Below are 23,784 nucleotides of genomic sequence, written 5' to 3' on the forward strand. Positions count from 1 at the left end.
AAGTCACAGAAAATCAAAAAAAGTTCAAACTCACACCACCAAAAAAAGAAAAACTCATGTTTTCATGTATCTAAAACTGATATAGATAAGAAAACATAACAGACAACTTTGAAAAGAGGCTGCAGAAATACAATGATACATGTGCCCCTAGGTCTGCAACTGGAGAATCCCAATTGGTAGAGTTATCATATAGCATGTTTGATGGCTCCATGACATGGCTGAAACAGCTTTGCTCTATGGAGGGAGGGTTACAAAGGAGAGATGGGGGGTCTGCAGTTCCAACAGTGGTTGAGTGTGGCAAAGATAATGAATTTAGGCACTGTCTGCCATATTATAATAAGTTGTGTACAACGCCATGTGTTTTTTTATCCAAAAATTATGGGAAATCCTATTCTACAAGGTGTTTACCACCAAATTTGGTAACCTGTTAATAAAATTAGCAATTTGCTTTGTTTCACTTCAAAGGAATAAAAATAATAATATAAAATTAAAAAACATAGAAAAACACAACAAAAATAAATAAAGAATAAAAAAGAATAAAACAACAATCAAAATAATGTTCAATAAATAAGGAGAAAGAAAAATGGGGAAAAAAGAGAATAATAAGAATAGAAGAGAAAACATAGAGGAAAATCCCTAATTAAAATTAAGAATAGTATAAAAAAAGATGGAATCAGACAGAACATACATGAGTAATGTATAAAATATCTCATCCTTTTGAATATTATATCCCTTTTGAAGTATCTTTTTCACATGTTTCCTTTCTAACTCATAAACATTGAGAAAATAATACTACAAGTTGATCCATATATAGGAAGAATCATTCAAGAGTGCATAAGAAGCACCAGTGACGCACTACCGCCGTAGGGTTTTTCATAAGGACAAGAACGTGTTGAATGGAGGGCTAGATCATAGACAAGGCGTCTCAATACTCAAACTTATACAGAGATAGAACTGAAACTGAGGTGGACCATCGCAATGCAGGATTATGTCTTGCTCGTTATGGAAGGGAAGCCAGTGTGATGGGGAATCACAATGCTAATAACATATAACTTATTGCAGAGAGGAGCAATTGGATACTAAGTAAAAGCTGCACACTGATAATCAAGGGTGTGTGTATATATGAGAGAAAGTGGATACCATTTATAACATCATGTAGCCAAGCCTGACATACACTCACCGGCCACTTTATTAGGTACACCTGTCCAACTGCTCGTTAACACTTAATTTCTAATCAGCCAATCACATGGCGGCAACTCAGTGCATTTAGGCATGTAGACACGGTCAAGACAATCTCCTGCAGTTCAAACCGAGCATCGGTATGGGGAAGAAAGGTGATTTGAGTGCCTTTGAACGTGGCATGGTTGTTGGTGCCAGAAGGGCTGGTCTGAGTATTTCAGAAACTGCTGATCTACTGGGATTTTCACGCACAACCATCTCTAGGGTTTACAGAGAATGGTCCGAAAAAGAAAAAACATCCAGTGAGCGGCAGTTCTGTGGGCGGAAATGCCTTGTTGATGCCAGAGGTCAGAGGAGAATGGGCAGACTGGTTTGAGCTGATAGAAAGGCAACAGTGACTCAAATCGCCACCTGTTACAACCAAGATAGGCACAAGAGCATTTCTGAACGCACAGTACGTCGAACTTTGAGGCAGATGGGCTACAGCAGCAGAAGACCACACCGGGTGCCACTCCTTTCAGCTAAGAACAGGAAACTGAGGCTACAATTTGCACAAGCTCATTGAAATTGGACAGTAGAAGATTGGAAAAACGTTGCCTGGTCTGATGAGTCTCGATTTCTGCTGCGACATTCGGATGGTAGGGTCAGAATTTGGCGTCAACAACATGAAAGCATGGATCCATCCTGCCTTGTATCAACGGTTCAGGCTGGTGGTGGTGGTGTCATTGTGTGGGGAATATTTTCTTGGCACTCTTTGGGCCCCTTGGTACCAATTGAGCATCGTTGCAATGCCACAGCCTACCTGAGTATTGTTGCTGACCATGTCCATCCCTTTATGACCACAATGTACTCAACATCTGATGGCTACTTTCAGCAGGATAATGCGCCATGTCATAAAGCTGGAATCATCTCAGACTGGTTTCTTGAACATGACAATGAGTTCACTGTACTCAAATGGCCTCCACAGTCACCAGATCTCAATCCAATAGAGCATCTTTGGGATGTGGTGGAACGGGAGATTCGCATTATGGATGTGCAGCCGACAAATCTGCGGCAACTGTGTGATGCCATCATGTCAATATGGACCAAAATCTCTGAGGAATGCTTCCAGCACCTTGTTGAATCTATGCCACGAAGAATTGAGGCAGTTCTGAAGGCAAAAGGGGGTCCAACCCGTTACTAGCATGGTGTACCTAATAAAGTGGCCGCTGAGTGTAAATAGGTAATGTAGTACTGTATGAATAACTAACATGTCTATTTTAGTGGTAGCCCTTTCCTTTTAAATCAATTTTGTGCCATATATCATAAGGGATCATGAATAAGGCTTCATGGCGAAATGCATAGGTAATGTCCGTTTTTTGTAACCAGCATCTCCTGCATTTTTTAAAATTATGGAATAAAACGTTGCATTTTATGGATTTGAAAAAGCTTGTGGCTCTGTTTTTCTGAAGTTCATGCATTGATCCATTCCAGTACTGATCTTTACCTGGGCCATGATAAAGCTGCTTTGGACACAGCAGGTGAAGGCAGGTCAATGTTTGTGGCACTTTGAGTTTTAGGCTCATTGCACAAGAAAAAAACCTGTGGTCCACTATATGCACCCTTTGCGCAAATGAAGTCCGCTGACATACAGAAGACAACAATAAAGGCTGTCTATGCACAAGGATCCTTGAAAATCATGGGCGTGTGTGTGAGTCTCTTTTAAGTGATAGCACACGGAAAAGAAATGTTAGCGTGCAGGTAACCTAAGGACGATAAAGGAAGTGATTTTCAGCTTTCTGCAACTGTTTCTGCATTGATATTTAAGGACTTATGCAAAATAATTTACTTTAATGAGGTTATCCCATTTTCAGTGCTCCCATTGACTTAAAGAGCAGGTGGTCAGTTCAACCATTCAAGAAAGTGAGTGAGATGTTGGTTATTAGACCTTAATTCTCAAAAATGGTGGGGGATGTGAGCCGCACCTATTAGGTATTTATGACATTTCCTAAATACAGTGGTGGCCAAAAGTATCCACACCCCTGTAATTCTGTACAATAATAATAATTATTGATTGCAATCAGAAATTATTTGGTATTATTATCTTTTAATTTATTATCATTTAATTTGTCTTCAATGGAAAACCACAAAACGAATTGTCAATAAAGCCAAATTGGATATAATTCCACACCAAACATAAAAAAGGGGGTGGAAAAAAGTATTGGCATATTGGTATTTTGAAAAATCATGTGATGCTTCTCTAATTTGTGTAATTAACAGCACCTGTAACTTACCTGTGGCACCAGTTGGTGGCAATAACTAAATCACACTTGTAGCCAGATGAAAAGGAATTAAAGTTGACTCATCCTCTGTCCTGTGTCCTTGTGTACCACATAGAGCATGGAGAAAAGAAAGAAGACCAAAGAACTATCTGAGGAATTGGAAATTAAAATTTTGAGGAAGCATGAGAAATCTCAAGGCTACAAGTCCATCTCCAAAGACCTGAATGTTCCTGTGTCTACCGTGCGCAGTGTCATCAAGAAGTTTAAAGCCCATGGCACTGTGGCTAACCTTACAGAAACATAAAAAAGCCAGGCCGGAGTTTGCCAAAACTTACCTGAGAAAGCCTAAAAAGTTTTGGGTGAATGCTCTCTGGTCAGATGAGACAAAAGTAGAGCTTTTTGGGAAAAGGCATAAACATAGAGTTCACAGGAAAAAAGAGGCCTGCAAAGAAAAGAACATGACAGAGGTTCCCTTATGTTTTACTTTGCTTTCTCTGGCACTGGACTGCTTGTCCGTGTGCATGGGATTATGAAGTCTGGAGACTACCAACAAATTTTGCAGCATAATGTTGGGCCCAGTGTGAGAAAGCTGGGTCTCCCTCAGAGGTCTTCCAGCAGGACGATGACCCAAAACACACTTCAAAAAGCTCTAGAAAATGGTATGAGAGAAAGCACTGGAAACTTCTAAAGTGGCCAGCAATGAGTCCAGACCTGAATCCCATAGAACACCTGTGGAGAGATCTCACAATGGCAGTTTGGAGAAGGCACCTTCAAATCTCAGGGACCTGGAGCAGTTTCAAAGTAGTCTATCAAAGTAGAATGGTCTAAAATTCCAGCAGAGCATTGTGAGAAACTCATTGATAGTTACCGGAAGCAGTTGTTCGCAGTTATTTTGTCTAAAGGCTGTGCAACCAAGTATTAGGCTGTGGATACCAATACTTTTGTCCGGGCCATTTTTGGAGTTTTGTGTAAAATGATCAATGATTTGACCTTTTTTTCATTGCAAGCTAAATAAATGAAGATGAAATGAAGATTTTAATACCAAAGAATTTGTTATTGCAATCATTTTCTGGAAGAAAACAAGTATTATCAGAATTGCAGGGGTGCCAATACTTTTGGCCACCACTGTATATTTCATAAATATAGAAGATAAGAAAACCCCTTCAATTTCTTGAAAATGATGAGAAACTGACATAATAAATATGTGAAAGAAATTGTACAACCTATTTCCTTCACTTTCTCCACCCTTTCACGTCAATTTCCCTGCATCCCAAAGAGTCCCTATTATCAGTAAAGGTTAGGCAGAAGGATATATATTGGCAGCATTAGGACAGAGAGTAGAAAGAGGAAGGAACTACTTGTGAGAGAACTCTGATGCTATGGCTCCTTGTTTACTTCTCGCCATTATTCTACATCGCTTCCTTCTAGGCAACGGTGAGTCAAATGAAAGATGCTCCTTAATCTGAAATTGCATATATTTAATCTGTGAATAACCTTTCTTGCCTCCAATAAAATAACATGGTAAAAGGTTTAAAGGGGTTCTTTGTCCTTAGACAGAGACTCCATGTACAAAAATGTTGTCATTGAGATTACTGAAAAATGATTTGGGTCTAGAAGTAAAGTAGCTTGTGTATTACTGTTCACAGACTTATAAAAATGTTATGGACACCGCTACATACAACTTCTAGAAATACATGTATTTGTCCTTAGAGTAAGGTTCATGTAAAGAGATTGATACGAGAAACAAATAATACATATTTTTTGATAAGTAATACCTTCACCATACACTCAGAAGTCTATTGCTCTCAATTGCTTGTGTTGTTTTATCGATAAATTGACTCCTGCATAGACTTATTAATCATCTCCACTGATGTTCAATTTTTGAGCAATTCTCATGATAAGAAAATAAATGTTATTAATAACTCTAAAATCAACACAGATCAATAGCGTTTAGTAGAATCTGGAGGGTGGAGTGGTCCCAGTGCTATCCTTGCCAAACACATCTTTTTTTATCCTCTGGTATTAACACACACCAGGATCAAACAAACTTATTCTGTGCTCTTTGAAACTGGCATAATTCAATGGCTAAAACCTAACACTTATTAATACCTTTAAGACATTACCCTTATGCAGTCAAAAACCACAGTTAAAAACTGTGGCCTATAACAATTGTAAAGGCGATTTCTACCCTTTTGTTAGTCCAGTTAAAATTTCCAGTACTGTCAGTTTCAATTCCCTCTATAGAATGTTCCAGACCAAGGTGAATCGAAAATACTTTTACTGTTTAATCCCAAACGCTTCCGAATAACTTAAAGGGGTATTCCGGGAATATGAACTTCTTATACAAAAAACCATGATGCTATAAATAAATGAATATAACAAAACTCAATGGGGCAGATTTACTTACCCGGTCCTGTTGCGATCCAGCGGCGCGTTTTGTGTGGAGGATTCACTAAGCGATTCCAGTGATTCACTAAGTTGGTCGGGTGTCTCAATAGTGCATGCATGAACACCGCTGCCATAGTCTGGGGTTGGTCGTATCCAAGGACAGCTATCTTGTTTCCTGTGGCTACGGTAATACCCCTTTAAAAACCTCAAATCACAGTAAATCATTGACCAAAAGCAAATGAATCAATTCCAATGTGTTTCCTCTGTTCCATCTAAATAAGAGGTTCTACAGATGACTTCTGTAAAGCACAATCTCTACCAATAAAGCCAGATGTGACCAAAATTTTGTTTTTCATCTTTATAAGTCTCATTTTTTAATATATTCCAATAGAATAAATCAGTTTATTGAGTAACCACAAAAGTGATAAAGCATGAGGTACTGCCATGAGGTAGGGAACCACACAGACAACCCTTATAACAAGAAAGGTGACCACAGTTAACAAATAAATATTGGTCATGTTTTCCTATATAGATTATTGTTTAAACATTGGGATACACATTGGAACCTGTTTGTGTACACGTGGTTCATTTGCTGACACGCATCTCAAGGCTCTTATTATTGCACATAGTCCTTTTAGTCCATACATTGGTTATCAAAAGACAGCGCCCCCCCATCTTACATCATTTAGGGGCATAAATATTAGGACTTATACAGTATCTCTTCCTGCTCTATTACAGTGTCGCCTCTGTACAATATACATGTAACATAACATGTACAGGCGTCGGCTGATGAGTTTTCATTATAAATTCACAAAAATAAGCCCATTAGTTGGGAACCAGTACTAATAAATAATATTTTTAAAAATCCGCGACAATGTGAGAGGAAACACTAAAATAAGCATAAACCAGCTTTTTCTTTTGTGTGTTTGTATATAATCCTCTTTTCTTCCTATGTATGCAGCCCAACACTTAACTGTGCATCCTGTTGATCCAGTGGTGGCCGTAGGATCATCAATACAACTGAATTGCTCTCTCAATTGTTCTTCGGGGAGAGTCGCCTGGAAAGGACTTGACATTTATCAAACTAATCAAATTATTGCTCCCGGTTACAGTGTCCAGACCTTAGAAAATATAAGTATCTCCATTGGAGGCAGGAAATACTGTGAGGGGACTTGTCCAGGTCAACGGAAAACGTACCATAAATCAGTTGAACTCCATGTATATGGTATGTACCATTATGTAATAGATATGTATATATATATCATGCTATGTAGTAGTGTGACAGAATACTGATTATTTTCTACAACTATATGTATAGTGCAATAATAAAGAAATTGTTATCAACTTAATATACCAGATGACTATACGTAACTAGATCTTTTATGTATTGTTTGTTATTTTGCAGCTTTACCAAAAACTCTCCTTCTAAGCAACAGCATGAAAAATGGTGTACATTATCTGAACTGCTCAGTAGAGCGTGTGCTCCCTCCACTTCATATCACTTGCTACAGAGGATCCAAAATGTTGGCTGAGCCCATTGACATGAATGAGGTTCCTGTTGTGGATGACTTATACAATGTAATGGGGAGCTGGGTTATCCCTGAGGAGGACTGGCTGTCACAGGCCTCATACAGGTGTGAGGCAGAAGTGTCTGTAAATGGTCAAGTGTTCAAAAGCCAAGGAGTCTTGAATATATCCAGCAAAGGTACATTTAAAAAATTCAAAAACTTTCTGTACAAAAAAAAAAAAAAAAAATTTGCCATCTTCTGGCACTAATAACTTTTTCATACTTCGCTGTACGGAGCTGTGTGATACATCAACCTTTACAAGATGAGATGATGTTTTAATTGCTACCATTTTGAGGACAGTGCAGCCTTTGATAACATTTTATAAAAATGTTTATATGTTGCAAAATGGTAAAAAAAAAGTGGTGTTTTGGACATTTAGGTGCTATTTTACATTAAAGGTTCATTACTGTATTTGATTTTTACTGTTTATTTTTATATCTGTTCCAGGAAAAGGGGAGTGATTTAAAATTTTATTTTTTATTTTTTTGCTATTTTTAAGACTGCCTAGGCTTCTTTAACCCTATCTTGTCTGATAAGGAATAAAGATTTAATGTAAGTTTAACAAGGTTTAACATATCACTTAAAAATTGCATTGACATCATTGTAAATTTTATGTCATCTGTTATGTTCCGTTTAGGCAAGGATCCATTATCTATGAGTTTTTTGGACAGAAAAAATGATGGAGGCTGCAGGACTCCGTTTGAAAAAAACGCTCCTTGATAAAATGGATCCATGAGAAAACTTAAGGATGACATAAAATTTACATTGATGTCAGAGATTTTTAACTGAACATTAAACCTCCATTCTACACTTTTTTTTAACATAGGGAAAGAACAGAGTAGCGTGAATTTAGCCTTACAAAGACCCTAGGCTATCATGGAGACAGATTGTCACTCCCCAATGACTTCATGGGAAGCGACAATTTACGACAATATGGCAGTGCCCATGCTATTTACAGACAGCCCTTTTTAACACCCACAATATCGCAGCGTCGATTGGCATATTGCAGCAAACATCGACCTTGTTTGGAGAGGGATCAGCCGGTGAGCCCTCTTCATACACCTAGAGCCGACGTGTTACGTACAGGTATGTCACATGTCGGTAAGGGGTTAAATAAAGATAAAAGTTTATTTTGTACATTAACCCCATTTTGACTGTGTTTCCTTGGTCAATTTTGGCAGTTCTGTTCTGCTCTTCTCTAAATGACTATATCTTACAATATTTTTACTTTGTTTTTTTCATGACTTTCACTTTTTAAAATCAAGAATGATCACCATTTTCCAGGTTCACTTTCTGGCTTCAGCTTACAGGCTGGAGGGAGGCTCACTCCTAAACCTTGGCACCTAGAATTCTGTCTCCCCTTTAATATGATATCAGGATTTTGTTTCTAGGTGAAACTGAACTGAAGATATCCACTTTTAAATCTGCAGTTTGGAATTGAGATCTATATATAAAAATCATTTTTTTCTACTGCAACTCTTTGGTTTTCTTTCACATATAAACAGAACGCTGATATCATATTAACCAGGTAAGAATGAAGACAGATTGTACGTTAAGGCTCAGTTTTTGTTTTGTTTTTTTAAATCTGACATTCATCTCTTTCTGTGGTTATAACTTTTGAACCCTTAACTTATCAAAGTGATTTTCAGATTGTTTTCTTGTGACACATTGTAGTTAATGTTAGTAGTAATTTTATTAATCGGTTATGTTTTTTTTGGGGGGGGATGAATGTATATAGCAAGTTCTCCAATTTTCAAAAATCTATATTTTCAGTGACCAGTTTAGTTTGGAAGTCACTTTTAAGGGCCTGTGTGCTATAAACCCCCATAACTTACCCTATTTATACATGTAAAGGAATTTTACCAGGATGGAGGATCATAAACCAAGCACAATGACATACTGGTGTGTACCCCTCTGGCAGGGTCTGCTCTTCTCTTAGCTTCTTATGCTGTTTTTTGTTTTGTTTTTTTTACAAAAAAAATGGTTTTAAAAAATATAAAAGCCTTTTTTTTAAACCAGGGAATAAGAAGGTAAAATAAGAGCAGATTCTGACAGAGGGGGTACACAGCAGTATGTGTGTGTGCTTTGTTTACAATCCTTGATCCTGGAGATAGATGTCCATCTACAACTATTCAAATCAACATTTAGAAAGTCTTTAAACCCTTTAATAATGCAGGAATCAAGTAAAAATGGAATTAAAATTTTAACATTTTAATTTTTTATAAGAATATTCTCATTTAGCCCTAAAATTTACACATTTACAGGGTTTCACAGGTAAAAATAAACCCCAAATTGTGTTTCCTAAATGTTTTGTTTCCTAATATCTCACATGTGTATGTCAACTGCTGTTTTGAGGCACAGTGGTGTGCAGGAGGGAATTAGAGCTATTGGGTCGTTGGTGGGCCGATTTGGCTACTATTGTTTTCAGGTGCCACAATGTACTTGCAGTGCACCTGAGGTACCAGAACCATAGAAAAACACCAAAAACATGACCTCATTTTGGAAATTACACCCCCTCAAATAATTTATCTAGGGATGCCATGAACAATTTCAGAGTTAAAATTAAATTTTTTCCTCAAATATGCCATTTTAATGCCAAATATATTTGCCCAGCTAATGCTACTGGAGACAAGCACCCCAAAAAACATTATGTGGGTTTCTTCTGGGCACGGCAATACCCCATATAAGCTATAGTCTGGGAACATGGTAGGGCTCAGAAGAGTATGAGCAAAATTTAGCTGTCAGAAGGGGTAGACTGGTATTTGGAGAACAGAAACCCCTCAAAGAATTTATCTAGAGGTGAAATTAGAATTTTGACCCTACAGGTGTTGATCCAAAGATAATGCATAATGGATGGTGGAGTAAAAAATGCCCTTTTTTCTTAAATATGTTAGTGCTCAACTCATGCCTCTGGAGACAATCACCACAAAATTTATTGGGGCACATTTACTTACAGGGTCACCGGAGTCACTGTGTTGCATCTTTAACATAGGGCGTGCAACACAATTTAAAAGTTTAATACCGCATTCTGTCCAAATCAGTTGGACTGTACAACGGCACGCCCCCTAATTTGTGGTGTATGGAAGCCCAGCACACGCACTTCTTAAATACCTGTGCAAGCCATTTTAGCCCCATAAAAGGTGCACAGTCCGACAAAAGTGTGCAGCGCGACCCTTAGTAAATGAGCTTCATAGAGTGGGTTCTCCGAGGTACATCAATACCCAATTTGTGAAAATAATATACAGTGTGGGCCCAGGGCAGGGCTCAGAAGGGAAGGTGCAGCATGGGTTTTTATGTGTACTGTGCTGAGCACATCAGGGTAACTCATTCAGTGAATGAAAAAAATTAAACATCCAGGGAGGTATGATATAGTCTTAAAATATTCCTTTATCCAAAGTCCAGTTTTGTTGAGGCATGTGTTGCACTGGTAAAAAAAAATACTTATACCCCTTTTGGGGCACATCCTAAACCTTTTTTGTTTTCTTCATTCTCTTCTTTAAGAGGACGCAGAACTGTGCCCTGGTTCAGAAGATAGGGGGACAATGTCTTGACATTTATATACATGATATCTGTATGGGGCATGTGCAAATAGGATGTATTTAGCTGTAATGGCAATCGTGCAGGATTAAGTACTGGACAAAATCCCCTAATAAACATATAGCTGTATTCACACTGCTGGGAATATAGTTAAAAATTAACAGTAATGGTTTCCGCCATTGTTTATTGATGAAAAAAAGCCCATGCTATTTTTTCTGCTTTAAATAATGAACCATGACAAAATCTACCCTATAGTGCCGTGATGGTGAACCTTTTAGAGATTAGGTGCCGAAACTACAACCAAAACCCACTTATTTACCATCAATTGCCAACATGACTATTTAAACAGTAATATATTGCTCCCGCTTTTTCCACAACATTCAATCGAACTGGCCCCCTGAGGACACCAATACGGTTGAAAGCAGGAGGGCAAGGGGACCTCCAAAGATAGAAAGATCCAGCCATGTTCACACCTTATTATTATTATTATTATTATTATTATTATCATTATTCCTGCAGTTCTAATCTGTCAAAGATGTGTCAGCTTAAAAGAGCGTTGAGAGCAGCATCTCAAGTTCTCTGGGACTGCAGAAAGATTTGAGTCCTATCTGGTGAACTGTGTTCTAGGGAGACAGCCTGGATGCCCACAGAAAGGGCTCAGAGTACCAACCGTGCCATACGTTCACCATCACTGCTATAGGGCATGAAAAATCATAGCCCATGAACTTTTCCTCACTTTTAAAGGTAAATCCATAAATTGTAATATATTTTGATATTTTATATCATTGAATAACACAAAGACCTTTCATAGTTATCCTGTGTTATGCTCTTCTATAATCTAAGCACATTATGTAAACCTATGCTGTAAGTGTGAACTGGGCCATAATGTTATCCATTATTCTGACCTTTTCAGTTTGTAATGTCACTACTATATAACCTAAGCTTTTTCCCAGTAGATTCCTTCCTTAACATATTCCTATATTCTATAGAGAATTACTATAATCTCTTATCATTTTGATTTGTTTATAGAAGACACTACCACTGCAATCACAGATTCTTCTACGACCCAAACCACATCTGTACAGTCACAAAAACCAGAGACACCATATCTCACAACCTCTATTGGCCCTTCACAAGATCCTCAAACAGTGCAGTCTGTGCAGGAGAGAACTACAATGAGAAGTCAACCAGGTAAAGATTCAATAAAGGATATGATGAGCACAATAACCACACACGATACAACCTACCAAGATCCTACCAAGTCTATTTACGTAGGTTGGTTAGGCTGTAATCTCTATCTATACATTATCACTGTACCAAGGTGATTCTGTAATTAATTTTCACTAGTCGTCTAGTATTCATATATATTCTGTAATATTAAGTACAGCCATAGATAAGCAAGTTGGTGGAGGGCAACAAAGCAGAGATAGTGGTATATCTAGTATATTTTGAGTACATATGATATTTTACATATTATACATGTTGATAGAGTGTGGATCCCCTCAGGCATTTTTGCATAATTTTTCAAGCCTTTTATCTTAAAAACAAGGGCAGAAGAAGCTTACAGAAGAGCAGATCTTGTCAGAGGGGGCACACACCAGTATGTCAGTTTACAATACTTTATTCTGGCGATAAACACTTGCATACATAATTATCTCTCCTCGGTAAACGAACAGAGCGGACAGTAATCACCTGCTCTGTTCTGATGTATTAAGGACAAGTCCCAACTGCAGGGTTGGTCCATTATTCCAAACCTGCTGCTCTGGTATGGGCCCCCTGTGTCTCCAAACTGGTGAAGGCCCCGAAGCACGCTCTCCATGAGCCATCCCTATAATCTGGCCCTGTTTCCCTTATACAGCCAGTCTGCCCAAATCATTTTTATTCACTCTGACGCTTAGTAGATATCTAGATCAAGAAAAGTGAGCACACTTTCTTCCTTCAAATAATAGCAAAATAGCCATTGGCCACAAATACTTCTGGGTGCAATGTATCTGTATGGTATTGTGCAATATACTATAATTTGAAAGATGTGTATGCCTCCTGTGTATGAAGTGGATCTGAACTGCATAGTGTCCATAGGAAGTCTAGGAAGCATTGGTTTCCAAAAGCTGACAGCTCTGAAGCTACTTTCATCTTTTATAATGTCCTCATATGTAAGACAAGTGAACCGTGGGTTAAATACACAAATAATAAGTTAACAGTAATAAAATATCAATTCAGGTTATGCCCTTAAAGGCTAAGATCACATTCTCCAACCTTATTTGTATTTTTTTTTTGTCTTTTGTATTTATAAATAGACTAAAATACCAATAGGATTGGCCTAAAAATGTCAGAACCTTTGTGTTAAGTCAGGGAAGTAAGACTACTTATGGAGACTTTCCCCTTAAAGAAAATCTACCAACAAATCAATTATGATATGCCAGGAACACTTACTCATAGATTCGGGCACAGTGACTGGTAATCTTCTTATATTGGTTATCCATGGCCTCCGTCCTTCTAAAATCAACTTTTAAAATTATGCTTATGAGCCTGAAAGACTCCTAGGGTATTAACAGAGCCCATCAGAGCTGTAGCTTCACAATTTATACTGTATGCCCTTCCCCCTCTACAGCCCAAAAGGGCTCTGGTAACACCCTCCATGGCCCTTCTAGCTCATTAACAAAATTTTTTTAAAAGTTTATTTTAGAAGAACGCAGGCCTTGGACAACACATATAAGATTACCACAGTCACAGTACCTGGATCTATAAGTAAGTGCCCCTGGTTTATCATGCTTGATTTTGATGGCAGATTTACTTTAAATGAGCTTGATAGATAGATGTTGATAGAGTGTGGATCCCCTCAGGCAGATTTGCATCATTTTAAAAGCCTTTTATCTTAAACACAAGGGCATAAGAAGCTTACAGAAGAGCAGATCCCATCAGAGGGGGCACACACCAGTATGTCAGTTTACAATACTTCATCCTGGTGGTAGATATCCGTACACAGACTTATCTTTCAAATCTGCCACTGACATGTGTCACTACATGCATTATAACTTTAGAACACTTTAACTTAGCAAGGTAACTTTCAAAAAGTTTCATGACTTGTTGTTCTTCACATTAGTGGTATAAAATAACGGAAATTTGTTGAGAGTTTAGAAAAATTAACCATTTACTTAATTCAAAATGTTATACTTCAAATGGTTACTAATTAACATCTACCAGATGTAACATATATGTCTGCTTTAGGTTGGCATCATTTTTTTTCCTTTTTTTCATTAGGATGTTAGGAGGTTTACAAATCGAATAACGATTTTCCAAATTTTCAATGAAAATTTCACATTCAATTATTTTTAGAGGGGTTTTTAAAGTCATAGTTATTTGAAACTCTCCACAAGTTAACCCATTTCTAAAACGGCATCCTTCAAACTATTCAAAACAGCCTTTGGTACGTTTTGATAACACTCTAAGCACCTCACATGAATTAAAATAAAATGGAGGTTCTAGATTGAATTTTCAAATTTTGACAAAATATTTATTCAGCTAAAATATATATGTCTGATAAAAGTAGATAACAAATCTCAAAGTTTGTAGTTCAGATTCTTATGTATGAGTATGGCGATACCTCACATGTAGATGAAAAACACTTTAGGGAACACAAAAGTGAGGGGGGCTATTTATTGCGCTTTTTTATTGTATGGGTTTGTACCAATTCAGCAATACCAAAATGTGGGGTTTGTGTGGTGATTTTTACAATATATGAGGCATTTTTAATGTTCCACTCTGGGACTTGAACAGGTGATCATCTGATTTAAGTCTATTATACCATTAATACCATATTAATGGAAATTAGTAATTAACTATTAGGTAATTAACTATATTAAAGTCTATTATAACAGTTAGTCTTTGCATAAGCACAGTCTGACACTGGTACTGCTTGATCCTGCCCTTGGCAGGATGTAGCAGTTAGATACAGCTTGCAGACATGGGATCCTTTATAAGACCCCAAGGTTGCTGTGGAGGTGAACAGCACAACCCAAACCTAGTGGGGTTGGGAAAGATGAGCAAGCCCTATAGATGCTGCAGTCAAGTTCGACCACGAGTTAAACAACCGCCATCCGACTCTCACGATCCCGGATGTTAGTGTAGGAACCTGGCTGTCAGATACAACACGGCTCTCTCTAGTACCAAGGACTTACTAGTACCAGCAAAGGATAAATCCCACCCAAAAATACATATCAACATCGAATATACTATATATAAATATATAACAGCAAAAAATTTACTGCATACCAGGGCTTTCCATAAGGTAAAAACAAATATTACTTGCTATATAAATCAGTCACAGCTGCTGCCTTCTCTCAATGTGCTGGGCTTTTTTGTCCTGGTCTTCATCCGTGTGGACTCCTCACAGGTCACAATTCTTCTCCATCAGGTGTAGTACAACTCCTAACAATGATTTATTGCTGATAAATTTGCTTCACCGGTGTATTCAGCTGCTTGCAGCACAGTAGGCCCCTAAACATCCATAATTAATTTATTCACAACACTGGAACCCCATAATTAATTAATATGCAGCACTAGCACCCTCTCAATAGTATGAAGCAAAGCAATCCAATTAATCAATATGTAGCATTGTACACATTGTACTCTTACCAAGTGCAACAACCCCCTTCTAAATTAATATAGAGGTCAGCAGCCCTCCCTTATTCATTAATATAAACTTCAGCAGTATCTCCATCTCATTAATTTACACACATGTAGCAAAGTGTCTTGTCTCATATGTAATTTTAAAGAAAGACCCACATACAACTGACTATCTTTCTTCCCTCATGGACCAGAAATCTTGCACAGACCCCCACCAGCTTCAGACGAGTAAGACTGAAGCATATTCCCACTTCTCCTCATGCAGGAGCTCCAGCAAGCTCCATTTAACACTGAAAATATATCTTGATTTAGGCTATAGCTACACTGCAATGTTAGTTGTGCATCACCACAAAATGTTTGTGATTTGCTTGCATCTTGCTGTTAAGAAAAAAATAGTCATGGCACTTTTAAGTCATTCACAGAAGACCTACATTGAGTGTGACTATAATCTCTTATACAAAATATGTTCATTTATAACAGAGAACACCACTGCAGTCCTTGCAAAAATCACATGTACGCAATCATTGACACCAGAGATGCCATATGGGACACCCACTATTGGCCCACCTCAAGATCCTCAAACAGTGCAGTGGGTGCAGCAGAGCACTACAATAAGTCGACTACTGATTCTTCCAGATCAATATACAATAAAGGATACAATCAACAAAGTAAACACCCACAGCACTCAACCTACTAAAACAATGGGTCCCAAACCCATCGGTAAGTACACAGAAAATAAGTAGAAAATTACATGAAACCTTTGTCCTTGCTATCAGATTGACTTAGTATTTAATTCTTTAGTTTTGCACACATAATGTACAATCCTTAACGTATCATTTAGAATTGTAGAGGCATAATATAATATATTTTAACATTGATTTAATGTCATCAGGATCACACATTTTCACCTTAAAGGGGTTATCCGGGTTTAAAAATCTTTTTATGGCCGGGCTGGGGAGGGATAGTTAAACATAATAAACATGGACTCACCTGCTCCGGCGCCGCCGATGTCCCGCGCCGCGGTCACTTCGATCCGTGCCCAGGGAGCTTCCGGTCCGCGTTGTGGACGGCTCCTCCCATCCGTCCCTATCTCTCAGCGTTGTAAGCGCTGGGAGATGGTGCGCATGGGAGCATCCGGCCAGCCGGAAGCTCCCTGTGCGCCGGTGTAATGAAACCGGCGCACGGAGAAGACAGGCCGCGGCGCAGGACATCGGCAGCACCGGAGGAGGTAAGTACATGTTTATTATGTTTAAATAGCCCTCCCCAGCCCGGCCATAAAAAAAATTTTAAACTCGAATAACCCCTTTAAGAAATTCCCAATCTGCTTTTATGATTAACTTTAATGGTTCCACTCATTCCACTTAATAGTCAATAAAAGTTTATCTGACTACATATACATTTAAGAGTGAGTGGAACAAGTAATGTTAATAATAAAAGCGGATTGGAAAATAGTATTAAAAAGGCTATGGAAACCTGGGTAAAAACGTGAAATCCTTAAAACAGGTTTGAAATCTACTATCAAAATCAAGCATGATAAACCAGGGGCAATGTGAATAGATCCAGTTACCCTAGCCCAGTGGTAGCAAACCTTTTAGCAGCCGAAAAAGCAACCCAAAACCCCCCTTATTTTTTGCGAGGTGCCAACCAAAAATTAAAGCAGTAACTTATTGCTCCCTGTTCAACAACTTTCAATCATATTGGCCTCTTGAGGACAGCAACACAGTAGAAAGATGGAAAATGTTAGCTTCTTTCTGAAAGCAGCATCTTTTAAGTTGCTTGGAACTGCAGGAAGATTCTTTGAGTTCTGTCTGGTGTGCTGAAGCAATGGCCCAGGTGCCCACAGAAAGGGCTCTGAGTGCCGCCTCTGGCACCAGTGCCATAGGTTCGCCACCACTGCCCTAGCCCCACTATAATGTAGCTTTAGCACTTCTGCAGTGAACTAATTTTAAAAGTCGATTTGAGAAGGAAGGAGGTCATGGATAACAAATATAAGAGTCATATCAGAGTGACGGTGCCTGGATCTATGAGTATGTATCCCTGGTTTATCATGCTGATGTTTTTGCTTTATATTTCCTTTAAGCTATTAGTTTTTCCTGGTCATAAAAACAGGAAAAACAACAAAAAACAGCATTTACAATGCCTTTCTACCACAATAAACAAAAGAGGAAGCTTTATTAAAAGTGTCTCAAAGTTAGTGCAGAGTCATATTAGATAGATCTGGCACAACACAAAACTATCAAAGTGTCTGATGTGCGCTAGTAAATCTGGTGTAGTATAAGACTAAATAACAAAAAAATTGAGAAAACTAAGAAAAGGGGAATGGAAGGGAAGAATTGAATATACAGCCACATTGTACCTACCAGCATAAAGCCATCATACTATTCCAACCCTTGTAATCATGATACCATATATCTTTGTTTTTCACTAAAATTACACCTATTGTACTCCATGAATATAGAGTGCCCAAACCAAGTGACAACACCAACAATCATATAGTATTTAAAAAAAGTATCTATATTATTACAATAATCAGTTAAAAATGCAATACGCAGTCGGTAGAACACAGAAAAAAAGGAAATTAACCCTAACAGCTAACAGAGGATGGTCATGTGACCACATTAAGAGGTTAAATAAGACCTACAATAATAATCAAAGGGTAATCATCTAACATAAAGTAACGTGAGTCACCATTCACATAATAGTATAATAGAACCAGTGTAACTTTGGGCTCACAAACACACTCATGTAGGATGCAATCCATAAAGAGAGTCCCACTTACCCATGGTAGATCAAAAAGTAATCTCCGATGCCAGAGATATCGGCCCTGACACGTGTTACAGCTAAAACTAGTCTTTGTCCAACAAAAAGCAAAAACAGTGCACAAGAAGAGTGGTTTACAAGGCCCTTATACCACAATACACAAAACATGCACACTGGAACAACAATGTAAGTGATCCTACAACCACAATATATCAAACTTTTGTATGGAAAGAAAAATGCACAATGAAAATTGCCTTGATCTGTATAGCATATGGTTAAAATGTTAAATCAATCCATCCTTGTTTGTCCATAGTACCCCAGTGCTACAGAAATTTTGGTTTTAAGTTCTGTTGGGTATGTTGTAAGAGAATCGGACTGAATGGAACAGTATCTGAAGATCCTTTTCTTTATTTTGCAGATGGATTTTACATTATGTGGATAATTGTCCCAGCTACAGGACTGGTTGGGAGCTTAGTCCTTTTTGTGCACATTTATAGACAATTGAGCAAGAAAGGATTCTTCCAACCCAATCATATGGAACTTTCAAATAAAAATGGCACTAAAACCCAAGAAAGCTCACAGGCAGTCTGTTGTCACAATATGTCATCCAAGAAGAAATTTTCTATGTACTAATAAAATGTTACTGTTGAAAACCATAAGAATGGCAGTTGTTAAAGGGAACCTCGCACCAGGTTTTACCCCATTAAACTAATAGTGCCCTCAGGTAGGGTATAAAATGTCCATTCTAGAATTCCCTATTTTATGTGAAATCTTGTCTGTTTACCTAATAAAAAATCTTGTTAAGCGTAAAGGCTGGAGGGGAAGGGTAACTTCAGCTGCCCTTTTCTTTGGTTCTGTAGTAACTTTTTGTTATAATAACCTTTGTTTAGTATTTTTGTGTTTCACTTGTTTGCTCAGATCCATCCACAAACTGTATTTCTTTGATTTTTCTTTTTACAAAGCTGTATGAGGGTTTATTCTCTACAAGAGAATTTATTTTTCCATGTCACCATTTAATATTCTGTTCCATGTATTGGGAAGCTGGAATAAAATATCAAATGAAATGGAGAGGGTTTGGTCCGTGGGCCCTCTCGATACATTCCTTCACAACTGCCCAACATATACTTATGTTGACCAGTCTTGAAGGTAAGAATCTCACCTTTAAGATCTTTTCAGGCTTGTGGTTCTGTTGTGATCTGAACGAAGAAATTCTTAAAGGACACCTGTCATCAGGTCTGTGTCACTTGTCCTGTTACTACAAACTGTTGGTGCAGCTCACAAGGATCCATCCCAGCCTTTATTTAGTTATTTCATACATTAATCATTGTAAAATCATCTTTTCTTTATTATGCAAATGAGGCTGGTCACATGGTCAGAGGCAGTGATGTCACCCCTGGTACCCCTCCCCTCTCCTCCCCCTGCTCATGTCTGTGTGTAATGTATAGTAAAGCATTGCTGGTGTGTGTGCTGCATCTGCTGACATGCTGCATCCTCCTAATACACAGAGACACAGACATCAGCTACACAAGTACCTGACACCTGACATGTTCTGCTGTAACATGGCTGCATCCTGGAGCTGTTGTATCTTTCACATACAGGCAGCAGGAGGCGTGGCCACCAGCAAGCACATGGAGCAGCCATTACATGGAGCAGCTGTCAGTCAAGCACCGGGGGGTGTGGCTGTGCCTCCCACTCATGAATAAGCTGGACAGCTTGAATATGCTAATGACTTATTGGACATTTCACAGGTCATTTGCATACAGCTTTAGGACCTCATTGCTTAAGTTTACAGGCATGTAGAGGGACAATGAAGGGATAGAGGCAATGCTCTCTAATGGCAGTTTATGAAAATATATTTAGTTTAGGGGGGTAATTTTTCCTTACGGGTTCTCTTTAACTCTAAGGCATATTGCCCACAAGCGTGTTTGATGTATGCTGACTGGAATGCCCAGCCAGAATGCTCATAAACTGAACTGATATGCTGTGTTCAGTTCCGTTTTATGAGTGTTCGGGTGGACAGTCCAGTCAGCACACAATGTGAGTTTGAGTTCCATGCATCAAACTCGCAATAGGCATGGTATGAAAGAAAAATGTTTCTATGTACTATGGCACTTGACTATAAGCTGAATGCATGCTCAACATGCTCCCTGCAATCATTAGTGAGAATAGGACCCCCCTTCTCATAATCGGTGAGGGTTCCATCAATCACACCACACCAATCACATTGCTGTTCCCTTTAAATAAAGTGTATGTATTGTAACAAGGCATTATCCCTAGCATGTGCTATTGTGTGTGCTGTGTGTTGTGTTGCAGCGAGCCATTTGGTTCTTTTTGAGCAATGGAGGCCAGGTGCTGTATTTCTTGCATGCCAAATTTTTTTCCACTATTATTTTGGGGTACATATAAATGAGAATATCATTATCGTTATTTATTAAATATTTCACACTTTTTGCAGTCCAACACACTTGGGCTTGTGTTTGTTTTACACAATGTATATTAAAAAAACAAAGTATGTTTATTGATTTTTTTCTGCAACTTTTTGTATTCTATATACCATTGAACAGTAACTTACCTATACAGACAGTCCCCAGGTTTCATACAAGATTTTTTTGGTCCCAGTGACAATTGGATTTTCCAAACTTTGTGCTGTCATGGAAACAATAATAATTACAGACACCTTACAGATGATCATTGCAACCTGGGACTAAAATAAAGCATCCACAGAACTTCACTGGAGGTCACAGTGGGCAAAGAGGTCCATCTGTAACTTGGGAATGTCTTAAAGTCGGGGACCACCTGTACTGGGAAGCTGGAAAAAAATTCCGAAGGTGTTTACAGCTTTTTCTGAGCTGTCAACTGCCAAACCCCTTATTCTAATGATTAGTATGAACTCAGTGTGTGGTTGTGTCTTAATAACTTTAAAATAAATGTAACATCAAATTCAAGTATGATAAACTCAGGACACTTACTCATACATCCAGGCACTGTGACTATGGTAATCTTCTCCATGACTCCCTTCTCCTTCTAAAATCAACTTTTAAAATTTTGCTACGTAGCATGAAGGGCTCCTGGGAGTATTGCCAGAGCCCCTGCGTGCTGTATTGTAAGGTTTAGAGGTTGTGGATCCTCTGAACCACTGCGGACGATGACACAAGCCACTACCTGGGACCGGAGTCCGGTTTTCACCAGAGCCCACCACAAAGCGGGTTGGACTTGCTGCGGCGTGGTACCACCAGGTCGTTCCACAAACGTGACTTGTCCGCAGTGACAGCCAAGGTCAAGGTACAGAAACGGCAGGCAATCTTGCAGTCGGGGACAGGTAGAAGGTCAGGACGGGCAGCACAGGATCGGAGTCAGAGTCGTAGCAACAGGTCAGGGCAGGCGGCAAAGGAGCGAAGTCAGAAACGGAACCAGGGTCACAATGGGAAATCTTAATAACAACACTAGGCATCAGACACAGCTTTCTCTAAGGCACCCGGCACGAAGATCCGGCAAGGGTAACAGGAAGAGGCAGGGTTAAATAGTTAAGCTAGTTAAATCTGCTGAAGCCGTTGTGTGCGCGCCCTCGGAGTCGGGGACGCGCGTGCACAGCCGAGGATTACGGAGCAGCAGCAGCCGGGGCCGGACGAAACAGATCAGGAGCCGGGACTCGTGAGTTGTGCGTGCGAGGCGCTGGCAGGGGATGAGAGGCATGGGTGAGCCATTAGTTTAGACTATTATACTGTCTCCCCTCTGCTCCCTCAGCACTTCTCCATTCCTCTGTATAATGTAATCTCACTGCAGCACAGGAAGTTTCAGCACACAGGGAGAAGTGCTCCTTGCACACTGTAACAGTCTGTGAAACTACAGCATGAACTGGTTCAGGTAACGCCTCCTTGCTCATAAGTAAAATGTTAATAGTTGATTTTAAAAAAGAGGCCATGGATAAAATAATTGTCCCTGTTTTATCACGCTTGACTTTTAAGGTAGATTTCCGTTATAAAAAAAATTCAAAAACTTTACATGTAAAAATAAAAAGTCTTGCATTACCATATTCTGACACCCCAGACATAACATTTTTTAATTTTCATTTTAAATTTTGCACTGTTTATGGCATAAATAATATGTTTATTGTAATAATTACAGTGTTTTGCCCCTTGAACTTTTCTACCTTTTTCCACATTTCAGGCTTCAAACATAAAGATATAGATAGATAAAATAATAATAAACTGAAAAGTGGGGTGTGCAATATTATTTGTCCCCTTTACTTTCAGTGCAGCAAACTCACTCCAGAAGTTCAGTGAGGATCTCTGAAGGATCCAAACAGGGGTGTAACTAGGAGAGCTTGGGCCCCATAGCAGATTTCTGCATGGGGCCCCCCTTCCCCTTAAAAAAAAAAAATACATATTGGTACGGACACGTTTATACGATCGCACATATTTCGATCTCATGCATTCATGTACACACATTTATATTATATACACACAGGTAAAGTTCTAAATTCATTCACTCACTTTTATATACTTGTATACTCTTATACGCACACATTTAAGCACTTACATATACATTTATACACTAATACATACAGGTTATACAAACTCATACAGTATATACACACATACCATGCATACACATGGGCATACAAGTTATATACATATATATATATCTATATTATATATACATCATATATATACATACAGCATACACAGTATATACACATGGTTATTTAGGTGGTTATTTAACATACGCCGCCGCAGCCGCATGCATCACGAGCCTTCAGCCTCTTGATGTATCCGCGGGATGCTGGGGAGTGTCTATCGCTACACCAGGCACGGTCTGGCATAGAAATAAACGCAGCCAGCAAATTTTTACATATGTAAGTTTGCCAGCAGCAGAAAGTGCACAGGCGCGGGGACAGGAACGCCCCGCCCCGGCCCACTGTCTGTCATGAAGGTGGTGGATTAGCACATTAGGGTGCAAAAGTCCTGATAAATACCCCCCATACTTTGTATACTGTGATACCTGTGCAGGACAGGTTGTGGAGGGGAGGTATATTTCTCCAAGGTTCCTCTCATATGTGAAGTAGCAGTCCAGAGACTCACCTGCTGCCTAATTAATGAGGTGTTCAGAAGGAAGGTATTTAGGGAAAGTCAGGTGGGGAACTCTCTCTCTCTACCTGGAGACACAGGGCCTGTCTGTGTGAGAGCCACATGCAAGTAAGGTTGCAATACTGCTGTGTTTGTTAGCTGGCAGGGGGAAGCCCTCCAGTTGTTAGTTAGGGCTGTACTGTGTATAGTCAGTGCCGGACAGGCAAGGAGTTTTGTTTGTGAATGTTTTTTGATTCTTTTCTTGCAATCTTCTGCAATAAACCTGACCCAGAGTCAGCTTCTACCTACCTGCTGCTGTTTGCCTCGTATTGATGGAAAAAGAAGCGTGACCTTTGACTCCGGCAATCCCTAACCAATTTCCTACAAGTGGTGGAGGAC

The 23,784-nt window shown here is 38.9% G+C and overlaps 1 protein-coding gene across 1 annotated transcript; it reads left to right on the forward strand.

The window, feature by feature from the left end:
• The first annotated feature begins 4,782 nt into the window (after positions 1-4,782).
• LOC140093568 (uncharacterized) lies at positions 4,783-20,667 on the forward strand. The gene is made up of 6 exons (XM_072126561.1): positions 4,783-4,874; positions 6,790-7,053; positions 7,234-7,533; positions 11,963-12,124; positions 16,040-16,279; positions 18,738-20,667. Exons 1-6 carry the CDS (start codon positions 4,820-4,822, stop codon positions 18,950-18,952), a joined length of 1,236 nt encoding a protein of 411 aa, XP_071982662.1. The 5' UTR covers positions 4,783-4,819; the 3' UTR covers positions 18,953-20,667.
• Positions 20,668-23,784: the final 3,117 nt, after the last annotated feature.

Source organism: Engystomops pustulosus, chromosome 1, assembly GCF_040894005.1.
Source record: "Engystomops pustulosus chromosome 1, aEngPut4.maternal, whole genome shotgun sequence".
Taxonomy (NCBI): Eukaryota; Metazoa; Chordata; class Amphibia; order Anura; family Leptodactylidae; genus Engystomops; species Engystomops pustulosus.